This window comes from Salvia hispanica, chromosome 2 (assembly GCF_029641045.1).
Source record: "Salvia hispanica isolate PSC_SH4W2 chromosome 2, Shi_PSC_v1, whole genome shotgun sequence".
Taxonomy (NCBI): domain Eukaryota; kingdom Viridiplantae; phylum Streptophyta; class Magnoliopsida; order Lamiales; family Lamiaceae; genus Salvia; species Salvia hispanica.
The window spans coordinates 9,284,193-9,300,051 of NC_142693.1; the positions used below are offsets into that span (position 1 = coordinate 9,284,193).

Below are 15,859 nucleotides of genomic sequence, written 5' to 3' on the forward strand. Positions count from 1 at the left end.
GTACGCTTTGCAGGAGACTAACAATCGTCCGTTTTATTCTGTTTGTCCAATTTAGGAAAGTTTCAATATGAGTTGATCAATTTAGCTAGTTTAATTTTCCAAATTCAGTAGTTTTAACTTAAACCACCCCTAAAGCGTGGCCGCAACCATTCCCATTTCGTGTCCGCAAGCAAATGTAAAACACCTCATCTATGTGGTATTGATCCTTACTTCCCTAAACTAGTTAATAGTATTGTGGATTAAGGTTTTGAAAGCGTGCTTTTGAACTCTTTTTTTCATCTCACTTGAGTAGGATTAAGTTGAGTTGATCAGTCTGAGCTTCCACTGGATCCACTCACGTGTGTTCACAGGTAGAAGGCGTACAATTGACCAACCTGATCAGTTTGGCAATCCAACTTGAGCAAGCCACGACGATAAACGAAAAGAGCATGAAGAGAAGCATCAAATCGCAGCGAACTTTCATACGTTCGTTGGAATATAAAAATATTTCAAAAATACTCTTAGAACTTTTAGATTCTATAAAGTATTAATAGATTGTATATAGCTACTACTAATAATATCAGTTATTATCGGGACCTTCGGGTATACCTGCGCAAGTAGCGGGTATACCCGTTACCCACAAAACTCTAAAACACACTACCCGATCCCGCCCCGTTACCCGTTATCGTCGGGTAGCGGGAACCCAAACATGGCGGGTATCGGGTCGAAATGGGAATAACCCATTACCCGCTACCCATTTTTGCCACCCCTACATTTAATCACTTATTCTCAATCCAATTAAAATATTCATCTCTCTTTCTCTCTCTGTTTTAATAATTACACTCATCTTTTCTCTCTTCAATTAAACAGATTAATCAATAACTTCTAAAATCTCGTGTTGGCCAAGAAATGTGTCATCATGGCTGGGATGGAGGGAATACTACTATTAGTGAGTAGAATGAGTTAATAGACTATGTAGTCCATTTACCAAATATAATAAAATTTAATAGAAAAATTAAAGAGGACCAAATAAAAATAGCTAAAAGAGACGAGAAACTTAAGAAAGTACTTAGTATAATTTCTTCATCTTTATCCCATGCAAAATTGGAGCAGAAAATCTTCAACAGAATGCTGAATGCTCACCGGATTCGTTGGATGACCAATATAGTATTGTCAATTTTTTTTTTAAAAAGACCGTTCAGATTAATATAAAATGCACAATTATCGCCGATCTTGCGGTGATTGATAATATTGATTATTGAGTAATTAATTTAAATTAAACATCAGATACATAATATCTCTATGCCATAATACCTACATATATTTTGATATAATACATTTTGTATTATGATTAATTTACTCTAATGCTATTTTAACATCAAATCCATTATCCTTATCCAAATTCCTACTCTTCTACGCATGATTATGACATCAAATTAGGAAAATTAATTAACTATCCTCAAACTTTCTCTCGTTTTGTGAATAAGTGATTGAAATTAATTTTAGTTATTCTTTTTAATACTAGTGATGTTTATATAATATTTATTTATGGACATAATTTGTGATATATATTGAGTTCTTTTTTTTATAACACTAGCTAAAAATTTTCCACACTTTTATAATTGGTTGAATATTTGATGTGATTAGCGATATCTCTAAGCGGAAATTATATGAGTATTAATGACTTAATATTTTAAATAAAATATCAATCCAATTATTTATTTATTTAATATTTTACTTTATTTCATGATATATTAAAAAGTTACGCAGTTAAAATTTTCTCATTTTCTTTACAAAAATTAGACCTCATTAACTCAATCCACTATATATGCAACAAATTAATAAAGTAGTAGTATATTTTAAAGTATTCTACTACTAATTTATTTCATGATACGGTTAATGCTTTAGAAAAAAATACTACTACTAAGCATTAATTATACTGATTTAAAATATTAAATGAATGAGCTAAATATATGTAATTAACCAATTTTTTTTATTGAGGTTCAACGTACGTTCTAAAAAAGATATTAAAGTTTGAAATATAAGAAACTAAAATAAAATATTGAAATGCTTAAAATGAAAATCATAAACTCAATTAGTACTATGATATCATATTCTTTATCGAATTTAAGTTTGTGACATATACTGGAATGAGTTAAGAATTCTAATATTTATTAATATAAAGATAAAATATTAAATATTGTCCTAAAATATTGAATAGATAATTTAAAAACATGTTATTATTTTTCACTATGGTTCGATTGTACCGTTTCATAAATTAAGAATTCAATGGAATTAATATTTTAAAGGATAAATAATTAAAATCAAAATTTTAAAATTTGAAAAATCAATATCGCAAACTTATTTATTATCAATATACTCCATCTGTCCCATGTTATTCGCTCTTTTTTGACCCGTTCATAACTATTTGCACTATTCCTATTTCAAGCTAGAATTATCATAGTATTTAATTAAAATATTATAGTTAATTAAATGTCCCTTATTGGTGTTCCCCTGTTGCACTTTAATTATTAATTTAATTACACTGATTATTCAATTCTTAATTTACGATCCAAAAGGAAAAATGTGCGAATAGCATAAGATGGAGGGAGTATTATATATCAAATTTTAATTTGTTGCATAATTGAGCCGAGAACTTAAATATTGTATAAATAAAAGAGAATATTAACAATATAATTTTATAATATTAAATATATGAATAAACAGTATGTGATTAATTTTTTTATTAAGGTTTCAGGTAACATTCCAAACACTAAAAAAGAAAATAAAATTTTGAAAAGTAAGTCATTAAAATGAAAATCATAAAATTCTTAAAATGAAATGGTAGACTCAATTAATATCAGTATTAATATTGTATGCAACAAATTTAAAGTTGTTGCATAGGAACTCTAATATCGTAGAAAAAAAGAGAAAATATTAACTTTAATCTTTTTAAAAAATTAAGTAATGAGTTAAAAACATGTGTTTATTTATTTTTTATATCAAGATTCTAAGAAATATTCCAAAAATTTGGAATTAAAAAATTAAAATTTTCTAAAGTAAAGAATTTAAATTAAAATTATGAAATTCTTAAAATCAAAGCTGTAAACTCAATTAGTATTATTACATCATATATCAAATTTTGATTTGTTGCACAATATGCAGGATTGAACTAAAAATTCCAATATTTTATGAATAAAAAGATAAAATATTAAATTCTAAGAGTAACATACGATTTTTTTTTATCAAGGTTTGATTGACGGAGGGAGTATGTTTTTAATATTTTTTCGTTTTAAAATAAATTGATGAAATTGATGAAACTTTTTTTATGATTTTCATTCTTTTACTACTTTTGAAAGCACATTGCAAAAATATTTAAGTAATTACGAAAAAAGGTGATAAATCTGTGGGATAAATATGGTCCAGCCTCTCTAACCTTCCATATTTTTCACTTATAATTTCCATAATCAAAGTCATCATTGTTTAAGAAGTTGGAGTAATTAATACTCGTACATATTCAATTCTACACATGATTGATTACACAAAAGGGTAACAAGGTATTTGTACAAAATATAAATTTAATCATAAATAAAATGTTATATAAATTACTAATTAGACCCATCATGGCATTGCCATTATGTCTCTAAAACATTTTTCTAAATTTAAAATACGCCAATATGTTATGTGTATATGCACGTGAGAATCTATATCCATCAGCATAATTAATTTGCTAAAAATATTATATTTATTATTTGGTAATAAGCCACTTCATCAATGAAGAGTGGATGAGATCTCTCGAAAAATTAATACTATTAAACGGCAAGTAATTATAGCTAATATTGTCAAACTATTTAATAATCAACTGACGAGATCCTAGAGCTACGGTATCCCCATGTGGATAGTTTTATTTATATATAGCTATTATTATGTGGAATATTAAATTAGATCCTCATTTCTTGAATAATATTCTTATTAATCCATAACTGATGTTATACTTTCATTTTTAATTTGTCCACAGAAGATATCATATTTCTTTTTATGAAAAAAACTATCTCTCACAATAGTAAAAATATAATATTACATTTTTCTTCCCCAATTAACATATAAAACAAAAATTTCTAAAGTTTCGTGTCATTATGGAACGGACCGAGTACAATATTACTAAAATGTAAAGACTATAGTATCAAGCTTAACGTTAATAGAACAAAGTCAGAAAATTTAGATATATATATATTTCGGAATAAAAATGAACTTTACTCATAAAAATATATACATGAGAAATTAGTTGTGATTTCTTATTTGTTTTGAATTTATATTTACAAGAACAAATTTTTTTCTGCTTCAGAGAAAAATAATAACAAACCAAACTCTCCTGGTAAAGGGAAGAACGTGTATTTATTAAGATTAATAAACCTAGAATACAAGTGCATAAAGGGCAATATGGTCATTTACTCTATCATTTTACACGCAACACACGTAAACATGAGAATAAAATGATCACAAAATGTAGTGACAAAAAACAAACAAGCCCGTACGAAATCTATCTCTCCATTGCAATATTCTGTTTGCATAGGAAGGAGAATTAATGGCAATGAAGGTGAATGTACTTAACTTTGAATCAAGAAAATGCCTCTCTTTCGCTCTTCCTTCCTCCGCCGGCAGCTGCAGATATCCTAAATTCTTCGTGGCTTCCGCTCTTCCTTCTCGTTCACGGTAAGTTGTGATTTTTTTTTTTATATAAAACACGGGTTAGTGTTGTAGTTTCTACTCCCTCTGTCCGAGAATATGAGTCCATTTTTGTTATTTCGGTCCGTCCATCAATAAGAGTCATATTTTACTTTTACCATATATGATAAGTTATTCACATTCCACTCACCTTTAATTAGAAAACGAATGCTACATAGGTCCACGAAAAATAATCTTGTTTTTCAATTTATAGTAAGTTTCTTTTTACTAAGATAACTGATACTCCCTCTATCCACCAATAAAAGGGGAGTTTTGACCCGCACAGAAAGTTGGTTGAAAATGTTAGTGGGATGTGAGTCCAACTTTTACATATTAGATTTATATAAAAATGTGGGTGAGATAAAGTTAGTGGTATGTAGGGTCCATTACCAAGTACTCTCCTTCTATCCCATTAAAAATGAAACATTTGCTTTTCAGACCAGCCAGTGAGGCACGTGTTCAAGTCACACACTCGATGCCCCCTCACAAGATCAAGATCCTCAAATCCATAGAAGGATGGGCTCATGACAATATCCTGCTTCACCTCAAACCTGTGGAGAAGTGTTGGCAGCCTCAGGATTTCTTGCCTGATCCTTCCTCCGATGGATTCCATGACCAGGTGAAGGAACTGAGAGAGAGAGCTAAGGAGATTCCCGCCGATTATTTTGTTGTTCTAGTCGGGAATATGATCACTGAGGAAGCCCTCCCGACTTACCTGGCAATGCTGAACACCATGGATGGGATGAGGGATGAGACGGGGACGGACGCAACTCCTTGGGCAATCTGGGCGAGGGCATGGACTGCGGAGGAGAATAGACACGGAGACCTTCTGAATAAGTATCTTTACCTTTCCGGGAGAGTTGACATGAAGCAAGTCGAGAAGACTATCCAGCATCTGATCGGGTTGGGGATGGTAACTAGTACATTATTTTTCTATATATTTTGAGTTGTGTGTGTGAGTGTATGTGTTGTATTATGTCTCGAACATGAGACCTTTGGCCTCAGACATTAACCTCTTTACCGCTTGACCAACTCACCACACGAGTTAAACAACCTGACTTTTCTTTTAAAAAATAAAAAAATTTAAAACTCGCATGAGATTATAAATGGCGGACGAAGGGATCATTGGATATTGACATAGGATCCGTGAGATGGTCTTACATGAAACTTTTTGCAGGACCCTGGGCTAGAAAACAACCCGTATCTCGGATCCATCTACACATCTTTCCAAGAAAGGGCTACGTTCGTGGCCCACGCAAACACGGCCCGACAAGCCACGAAGCACGGTGACATCAAGTTGGCTCAGATATGTGGCACCATTGCTGCGGATGAGAAACGCCATGAAACTGCATACACCAAGATAGCGGAGAAGCTGTTCGAGGTCGACCCTGATGCAACTATGCTGGCTTTCGCGGACATGATGAAAAAGAAAATCTCGATGCCCGCACACTTGATGTACGATGGTCGCGATGACAACCTCTTCCACCACTTCTCGGCTGTCGGCCAACGCCTTGGGGTCTACACGGCAGGAGACTACGCAGACATCTTAGAGCACTTGGTTGCGCGATGGAAGGTTGAAAATATAACTGGGCTATCCGCAGAGGGGCAAGAAGCTCAAGACTTCGTCTGTAATTTGTCTCCGAGAATCAGACGTCTAGGGGAGAGAGCTCGAGGGATGGCAAAGCAGGCGCCAAAGGTCCCGTTCAGCTGGATATACGACACACAAGTGCAACTCTGAGACGGAAGTAGTAATTTTTGCACCTTATGGTTGATTGTTGTGTGCCATTTTCAAGTATGATATTCGTAGACAATCCATGTCATATATAGTTCCGTTTTTCTCATCTCACTTCATCAATCATCACTCAACATTTTCATCTGCTAAGACCATTCCATATTCAGAGGACTAGACTTAGTATATACACTCATATACTAATTGAGAGTTTGTAACAATTTCCTTTACAAGCATCCAAAACATAACCAAACAATGATTCAAGCACGCCTACAATCTCGGACATTTTTGGCATACATATCTTGGCAACTTCATATGCTTCTTCGAGAGGGTATTTACCCTCTAATCTACAAATAAACTAACTAGGTTTAGAGATGTAACTGAACCACATTAGGTGTAGAGTAGAGCTGCTGGTGTAATTAAGCACGTGTGCATTTATGTTGGGCCCAATAAAATAGTAGTAGTAAATTAAAAGCATCAGATTTGGGCCAACACAATGTAAACTCAGTAGTCCAATAGAAATAACCCTGCCTAAACCCGCGAACCGGAAACAAAAATGAATTTATCAAACATTTGATATACAACCAGCTAAAACCACAAACAAAATAAATATAACATCAAAATTAAATCATTAAAAACATGAATTTCTCAATTTTTCCATAATATAATATTACTATGATTTTCTATATATAATATGTTGTTAATTTGGTAAAGACATTGTTTTAGATTGATAAAAACATGAATTTCTCAATTTTTCCATAATATAATATTACTATGATTTTCTATATATAATATGTTGTTAATTTGGTAAAGACATATTGTTTTAGATTGATAACATGATTAAGTTAATAAAAGAATGTTTTATGATAACATAAAACAAGGCCATAAATAATGTTACCTGTTGTTTTGTGGTTCGTCTATGGTTTTTCCATCACCTTTTAGAGTACTCTGTTCCAAGGTGACCTTTTCTTCCCCTTTCAACCAAAGCCTGTTTTCAGATCCAGTCAGCAGCCCTACTCGAATATTAGAATCTCACCGAGTCTAGCTATTCTCTTGTCACACTTGTCTTTTGTATCATTAGAGCTGTGGTTCCCTCAAACAATTTACAACTTCATGTTTTAATGTTCATTTTTAAGTATTCTCTTCGTCCCTCAATATGACCTGGCACAGATTCTAAGAGATGTAAAGGAAAGAGAGTTGAAAAAATTTAGGGTTTAGTAATTAAATAGTTCCTACAAACAATAGAACAAGATTATATGCATCAATTGGACATTCAAGGTGGAACTAGAGTTGCTTGACAAAATATAAATCTCGCTTTTATATATTAGTAAATGAAATAGTTCCTACAAACAATAGAACAAGATTATATGAAACAATTGGACATTCAAGGTGGAACTAGAGTTGCTTGACAAAATATAAGTCTCGCTTTTATATATTAGTCATATAATTTAATGTGAGTAAAATAAGTAGTGGAATGTAGGGCTAACTACTAAAAGTATGACCAAAATGGAAAACTGATAGGGAGTACTATGTTTTGTCAAGCAACTCTAGTTCCACCTTGAATGTCCAATTGTTTCATATAATCTTGTTCTATTGTTTGTAGGAACTATTTCATTTACAATGATAAAATTATTGTAACAGCCCGCCCTCCTAGGGTATAATAAATGCGGCTGTTGTTACCCAAAACCGACTCCCAAGAAGTAAACATAGGCTAGGGTTTCATTTAAAGAGTACTAACCAAAAGAAATGGAAAAAATATCAGAGTATTTAATGCAACAACTTAACCTAGAAGTTCAAAGGAAGATAGATATCATAAATGATGGTCAAAACCTTAAAAGTACGATATAGTATCCAAGACAAAATCACGAGAAAAGGGCTAAGGCCACAACCGAAAGCAAGATGCAAATATTCCAAAAAGAAATTCTAAAGAGTATAAAAAATTCAGCGGAAAACGACCAAGAGAAAAGCATAGCTATATATGGTGACACAACTACACTTAGAGTTCAACATATCCATATTAATTAATTAAGCTGCTCAACACCCGTCACCGCTCGTCATCATTCAACCTGCACATAAGGAAAACACATGCAGGGCTGAGTATTTTGAAATACTCAGTGAGCTCTTTGCCAAAATATCATAAAAAAACATGTTCTTGCAAGTAGTGATATGAGGCTTTTGCATCTAGACTGAGTGAATGTAGACAACGGCACCTCAAGAAAAAATGAGCAGTAATCCTCATAGCAATTCCTCGCTACTTTCAAATTGCTAAAAAAAATTATGTGGGAAGATGATGTAAGTCGTGCCTAATATTTAATCTCAAATGGGGTAATTGAGATTTGTGAGATTTGTAGAGAGAAGGTCGGAAAAGCTTTGTGATGATCCATGAATAGGCAAGAGTGCCTAATATTTAATCTCAAATGGGGTAATTTGGTTATTTATATATTTTATGAGAGGAAAATAATATGAAAAAGAGAGAAAAAGCTAAAACCGCATCTTCTGACAAAATTGCATGCCTCGATCCTATATTTCGAAAGGTCAACGAATTTAATCTTAAATTTCGAACGGTTAGTGAATTGAGACCATATTATGAATTTTCTCCACTATAGCTAACCAATGGGATCCTTTCCACAGGAGTGTTATCCTTTTCATTTTCTTGTCCAAACTTGTTTTTGCTTCTTCTCTTTGAAATTTAGCATTTAGCCCAGAAATGACATCAAAATAAATCTATTCTTCACCATAAAAGTGTATAAAATAAATTCCAAATAACACTATAATTTGATTCACATCCGTTAAGGGCATCCACAATGGGGCGGAGGATAGCCCGGACTAAACCCCGCCCTATGCTCCGCCACATCATCATTCTATCCTCCTACCACTCTACCTGCAATGGGGCGGACTATAACCCGCCATATAATTTTAACTCTTATTTTGTATTTATTTTTTATTTTTTATTTTTGCAAATATATCAATTAGCAAGAATAAAAATAAAAAAAAAAACACCACAAATTAAATGCATATTCTATTGTCAGTACTTATTTTTTATTTTTTTTATATTTTATGCTTGCAAATATGAAAATCTTCGGAATTCATTATTGAATTTAGAAAGAAATTGAGATGGGGAAGAGAGTGGAGTGAAAGGTGTGAAATGAAGTAAAAAAAAATTGTGATATATATAGAAGAAAATACAAAAAAATAAAAATAAAAATAAAATAAAAAAATGTGTGCATCGTCCGGACTATCCTCCTTATCCCCTACAATGGGGCGGAGGATAGGCCGGAGGATGCAAAAAATGGTGCATCATCTGCGGATGATGCATAGGGCGCGGAGGATGGAAGTGGCATCCTCCATGGTGCTGCAGTGGCAGACTATAGGGCGGAGGATGCATTGTCCGGGCTATCCTCTGCCCCATGTGGATGCCTAACAAGGTTCTAGTTTATAAAATCAATTCCAAATAAAACGATTCACATCAGTTAAAAAGGTTGTTGCCCAGAAGGGAGCAAGTAAATACTGAACCCATTTTCAGCCTTAATTTTGATCACATCCTTTTTTGGTTTCATATTTTGCAGTTTCCGGTGCTTATTTTCCTTTTTTTTTTTTTTGAAATAAGTCGTTTTGTCACGTCTTATGAGGGTAGTGAATGACTATGCAAATTTAGTTTCGAGTACAGACTTAATTTAACAATGTAAAGTTACTTTACATCTCTGCTCTCGTTTTTTTATTTTCCATCTTTGAGTCGTTATATTTATTTATTTTTTAGCAAAGTTGGGTGTGCTAATTAATCAGCAAAGCACCATGACAACATAACTCATATTTGTCTCCTAATAGTTTTCTCATGAAGCAAAATTTTGCTTAACAAATGATCTAATAATAAAAGGTCTGTAAGGGAAATCTATTTCTAAACAAAAAGAGTAACTGAATAATCTGTTTCGAACAAAAGGTAAGAAAGCTGCTGTTGTAAAACTGCAAGGATAGTGGCCAAGGACACATGCGGCTATCTGTCTTGACCTGCACGAGTGAAGATTCGGTAAGAAGAATGTATAACGCATGGTGGTATTCATCAGTGGTAGAAAATAAATGGAAGTCATGGCTACCTGAGGGGTAAGTTATAACTCAGCATCATCACTGAGTTGTGCTTTTGTAGCTGCTTGAAGTGTTTCTTCTAGAGCAAATCTTTTGAGTGACTCGACATCCCTAGTTCCTGTGACATTCATTTTGCAAAGGTTAATCTAGTGCAAGCTATGATACTGCAGACAGATCACATTCGACAAAATAGTCCCACAGACTGTTGATACATTTTGATTGTATCGGTCTGAATTATCACATATGGACAAGGAAACTTCCGAAGAGTCACAAATGGACAGAGTATATACTATATAGTATTCCAAATAAACACCTATGAACCTTATAATATCTGTCTGTCAAAATATTTGCATCAGCGGTGAATGAAAACATCACTATAGAAAGTAAAATTTATAGAGAAGACAAGGGGATGCCAGGGTAATCCAGTAACATATAGTAGCAGGTTTATGCTCTCCAAGCACAAGGCTTTTCATACTTTAAATCCCAGAAATAAAATTATACTTGGAACTTTATATACACATTGGAAGTACTTTTGAAACTCTTCCCCCACTGGGTAGGGGTGTAGAGAAAAGAGAGAGAGGGAGAGACTTGTTTGTCATATTGGATCACCTAGGTAATTCTTTTAGCATCACAAATTCACAATATTTCACAAATATTCATCAATAAGAATAAGATATTATCCAACTAAGTTCCTTGCCCAATTTTCTTATTGTTATACAAGCATTTCCTGGTCAAGCTAAAATTTCATAAAAGAGCATAAAAACCATTAACAAAAGTAAGTGACTAACAAAGTCTCAGTACTTAGTCTTTACTTAACTGCTTGGAAGGAATCTAACAATGTCATCCATGCGTCACTATCAACATCTCAGCTCTTGCGGTAAGTCTTCTTACGCAACCCCAAATTAGTTTTAACTTTAAGTGGTGTGACCATCTACCCTTAACTAAACCCATCGATATCAGGTAAATTATATACATCCTAGTCCTAGGGAAAAGCTCTACCATTTTAACTTCTGTTATTAATTTAATTTAGCATCACTTCCAGCACGACATGTATTAAACTGAAATTACAGACTTGAGATTTTTATTCCTTTGAAGTTACAGGTAATCTATATTCTACTAATTCTTAAAGGTTTAGAACATGACCAAGATCAGAATCGAAATAGATGCGTACTAGGGATTTTAACATTGAAAATTTAGGCTTAGGGGTGGAACAAAAAAGATTTTCCTCCATACTATTCCATTAACCAGTTAGAGCTCTTGCCTCTTTTTACAACATTAGGTGAGCTTCTGTTAACTAGTTTTGAGGTTCTGTCTCTTTTTACAATATCAGGTAAGAATCCAAGAAACAGCACATCAACAACTTACTGGCCATTTCAAATCAATAAGTTGACTGACTTTTGCACCAAAGACCAGTTAACAACGCCACAGGATGATGAAATGTTAAGCAATGACTCACATAAAAAAAATTAGTAACAAATCACTAAAGGGCTAAGCCAATATAGTTAGGAGGAAAGAATAAAAGAACCAAGCATTGACTTCTTATAAAAAGTATAGTCTCACCTTGGTATTTTGCAACTTCTTCTCCATTATAAAACAACTTGAAGGTGGGATATGAATGAATATCCACCTTAGAACACACTGGTTTATCTGTGCCACAATCAACCTCTCCGATCTCAATTTCATCTTCACCTTCCATCTCCTTCCCCAAATCCTCCCATAGTGTCCCTAAGTTCTTGCTGGAAACAACTTTAGAATATCACTAAGCTAACAATAATTTGGGTCCAAGTTCACACATGATGCTTGGATAAGAAAGAAAAAGAAGGCCACCAAGGCACTAACAGATAAAGTTTACCAGTGCTTGCACCAAGGGACACAGAACTTGACGAACCATGCAGTATCTTTCTCCTGCATCTGAACAAACCATATACCAGCTCAAAATCTTGAACGAAACACAACAGAACCAAGGCTACTCAGATCACCATTTCTTTGCTCATCAAACATTCACATAATTTCTTGCAAGGATGTCTACCACACGAAGTTATCTGCTGTAATTTACTACGCTGCTAAAATATATGTATAATATATGCAGAAGAGAACTTATGTAAGAACCTGCTCCAATGAAACACAAATACAACTATGATTTGCTAATTGGTAGGATCAAACAAGAATGCCTAATCCTCAGAAGCAGATTTCATACTAATATATTAGAAATTAAACACACAACCCAACCCTAGAGCTACAAATTATTAGTTAAAGGAAGATAGTGAGTGTGTATCTAAACTTATATGTTGATTCCTAATAATATCTAAGTTGATTTAGCACAAACAGACTGAAATCAGTATTTTAAAGTAGAAAACATAACGACAAACAACCGTGGGCGTGATCTAAGAGCTAATCAGAAAACAGAATCCATTGCTGAAGGTGAAGTGCAATAAAGCATACCTTGTCATTAAAAATTTCGGAATTAAGGGTTATGACTTCAGCATTTACAGACGGATTGCTGATCGAGCTGAAGATGAAAATGGAGCAACAAAATAATAATATGACAGAAATTGAGAGATTGGGCAACCGACGCCGCATCGCGATCGAACTCAGATCGCGGAGTGGATGAAGCCGCCGGTTAGAACACTGATGATGACTCGGAGAGCTCGAGAAGAAGAAGAGCCCTAAATTCTTAGATCGAAATACCCAATTATTAATGTGAACTTACGTTTTTCAAGTTTTTTTTTTAACCAGATATATTTCTCGTTTTTTCACAAGAACAACACTTTAATCGTAGACCTGCGATGTATTTTTATTAATTTTTTTAATCTTTTGTTCTCTTTCTTAATAATTTTCACTAATATTTATCAATGTGTACCATGAAAGATTGACTCCGAGATTTTATACAATTTTATTTTTTATATTAGGTGGAGAGAGTAAATAAAAAAGGAAAAAAAATAGAAATAAAATGTGTATCTGTTTTAGTAATGAGTCATAATTAGTTTGGGACAAATCAAAAAAGAAAGTAGATTATCTTCGATAGGATGGAGAGAATAATAGATTTAAGTAGCTCTATTTTTTTTTCATATTCACTCGATTGGCTATAGGAAGCACCTTGTTTTTATCACATAAACTAAGAGAACGCACAATAAGGGCTCGATCGGCGCCCATTGCGGCAAAACCACCCATCGGTGGCCTGCCCCCACCGCCTACATCCCGTCCGCGCCCATTGTCGATCAACGCCCATTGTGATGTGACACCGCCTATCCGGGGCGGAATAGTTTTTTTTCTTTTTCTTTATATATACCCATGTAGCCCATATTTTACTTCACGCCTCTCCATTCTCTCATCATCTAATATTTCTCTCTTTCTAGCAATGGATCCTGATGGAAGTCCTCTGAATTCCAGCGAAAATCAATACCTCGACGGTCCCCCATTCCTCGGCTTATCTCGATACTGGTTAACCCTTCACCCCGCAAACATCACAAAATTACTACTCCCTCCGTCCCGGCTAAGATGACACATTGCTTAGCCGGCACGGGGTTTTAGGAGTTATTGGTTAAAGTGTTTAATTGGAGAGAGAGAAGGTGGGTGTAAGTATTAAAGTAGAGAGATAAAGAAAGATGAATATTTTAATAGGAGTGAGAAAAAGTGGTTGAGTGTATTAATTGGAGAGAGAAAGTTACCAAAAAAAGAAATGTGTCATCTTAGTTGGGACAAACTAAAAAGGAAAACGTGTCATCTTAAGCGGGACGGAGGGAGTACCTGTTTGCTATGCCCTCAGGTATGACCCATATTTCGGTGAAAAAGTTTATCGGCCAAGCATACTCTATACCCCTATTCGGGCAAATCCAACATTGTTCCGAGTTCCAAACCCTAGTAACTCACAAAAGATTTAGCAATACGATAGTAATATGCAATTTGTTCAGTGCACTTAAAAAACTATCTAGATTTTAAAAAAAAATCCACCTAAAGCCTTTTTCAATGTTTACCCAATTTCATATTCAAATTTATTTGTCAAATCATTCTTTAGAAATAGTGCTATATTTTCACAATAACTTTTTAATATTGTCATGTGTACATCATACTCTATAGACTATAGTACAAAACAAATATTTTTTCTTATTTTGTATTATAATATAATTAAAATTTATTTACTCAATAACTAAAGATTATAGATTGAAGGGATTTTAATTGTTCAATGACTTGCATATATTGTAGTAATAAACGTTGTATAAATATTTTATTTTAAATACGGAGTATACTTTGTTATTAGAAATATACTAATATATACTCCCTCCGTCCCACAAAAGATATCACACTTGTGGGACGGTACGAGATTTTAGGAGGTTTTGTTTTGTGTGTTAAATGCAGAGAGAAAATATAATTTTTATATTCATGTGAGAGAGAAATTTTTTCAAAAACGAAAATATGACATTTTTGTGGGACAAACTAATAAGGAAAGTGTGACATCTTTTGTGGGACAGATGGAGTATAAAATTTGTTAATAGGTACGATTAAACAAGTTTGCTTTTCTTATAAGGTCATTCTCCATCGTCCGCGGACGATGCGCGTCCTCCGCCCCTTCGTCCGTTGCATCGTCCGCCACTGTTGGAGACATGGACAATGCGACGCGGTTTTCAGTTTTTTTTTTTTTAATTTTATTTAATTTTCACACACTATATATACATCTCATTTTTCACTTCATTTTCACTCCTTTCACACTCCATTTCCATTCCTTTCACGCTCTATTTTCAACGTTTCAAACAAAATGAATCCCGATTACCCAAATCTGGATAGTCTGATGTTCGGTGATGCACGGTGGTCGGGTACAGAGCCCAGTGAATACCGACCCTTCGACACCACCGAGTACGATCCTGATTTCAGCACGGACTCGTACGGGCTGTCAGACATGGAGCCTTCTCCAACCCGCACACCCGCCCCGTCACGCGGCCGCGGCTCCGCCACCAAGAAGAAGCGGACCAAGGCAAGAGCCCAGAAGTTTCCGCAAACGGCGGTGAATGAAGAGTTCGCCCCGGGAAGGACGAACTACCAGGTGGAATAATCCATCGTCTTGACGAGATGTTGGATTGATATTTCAGAGGATCCGGTGTTCGCCAACAACCAGAAGGTTACTGCGTATTAGGAGCGCATAGTCGAAAAATATAACAAGGCCAAGCCACCGACCGCTTTCAAGCGCCATAGGGAGCAGCTCCGCAAGCACTAGGATCAAATAAAGAAGCAGGTCCATTTGTTCTCGGGGGAGTACGAGAAGTGCGAGAGAGAGCAGGGCAGCGGCGAGAGTCTCGCGGATGTGCGCGACAAAGCGGTGTCGTCGTACACGTCATTGCACGACGATTTCAA

The 15,859-nt window shown here is 34.3% G+C and overlaps 2 protein-coding genes across 2 annotated transcripts; one reads left to right on the forward strand and one right to left on the reverse strand.

Moving 5' to 3' along the window:
• The first annotated feature begins 4,531 nt into the window (after nucleotides 1-4,531).
• Nucleotides 4,532-6,533, forward strand: LOC125186413 (stearoyl-[acyl-carrier-protein] 9-desaturase, chloroplastic-like). Its single transcript, XM_089063977.1, has 3 exons — nucleotides 4,532-4,692; nucleotides 5,143-5,617; nucleotides 5,882-6,533. The coding sequence occupies exons 1-3, from the start codon at nucleotides 4,565-4,567 to the stop codon at nucleotides 6,440-6,442; spliced, it is 1,164 nt and encodes a 387-aa protein (XP_088920103.1). The 5' UTR covers nucleotides 4,532-4,564; the 3' UTR covers nucleotides 6,443-6,533.
• A 3,693-nt stretch (nucleotides 6,534-10,226) lies between these two features.
• On the reverse strand, nucleotides 10,227-13,223 carry PDIL5-1 (PDI-like 5-1). The gene is made up of 5 exons (XM_048108578.2): nucleotides 12,956-13,223; nucleotides 12,366-12,424; nucleotides 12,074-12,249; nucleotides 10,525-10,631; nucleotides 10,227-10,438 (listed from the first exon to the last, which is right to left on the reverse strand). Exons 1-4 carry the CDS (start codon nucleotides 13,091-13,093, stop codon nucleotides 10,537-10,539), a joined length of 468 nt encoding a protein of 155 aa, XP_047964535.1. The 5' UTR covers nucleotides 13,094-13,223; the 3' UTR covers nucleotides 10,227-10,438; nucleotides 10,525-10,536.
• Between the last annotated feature and the right edge of the window lie 2,636 nt (nucleotides 13,224-15,859).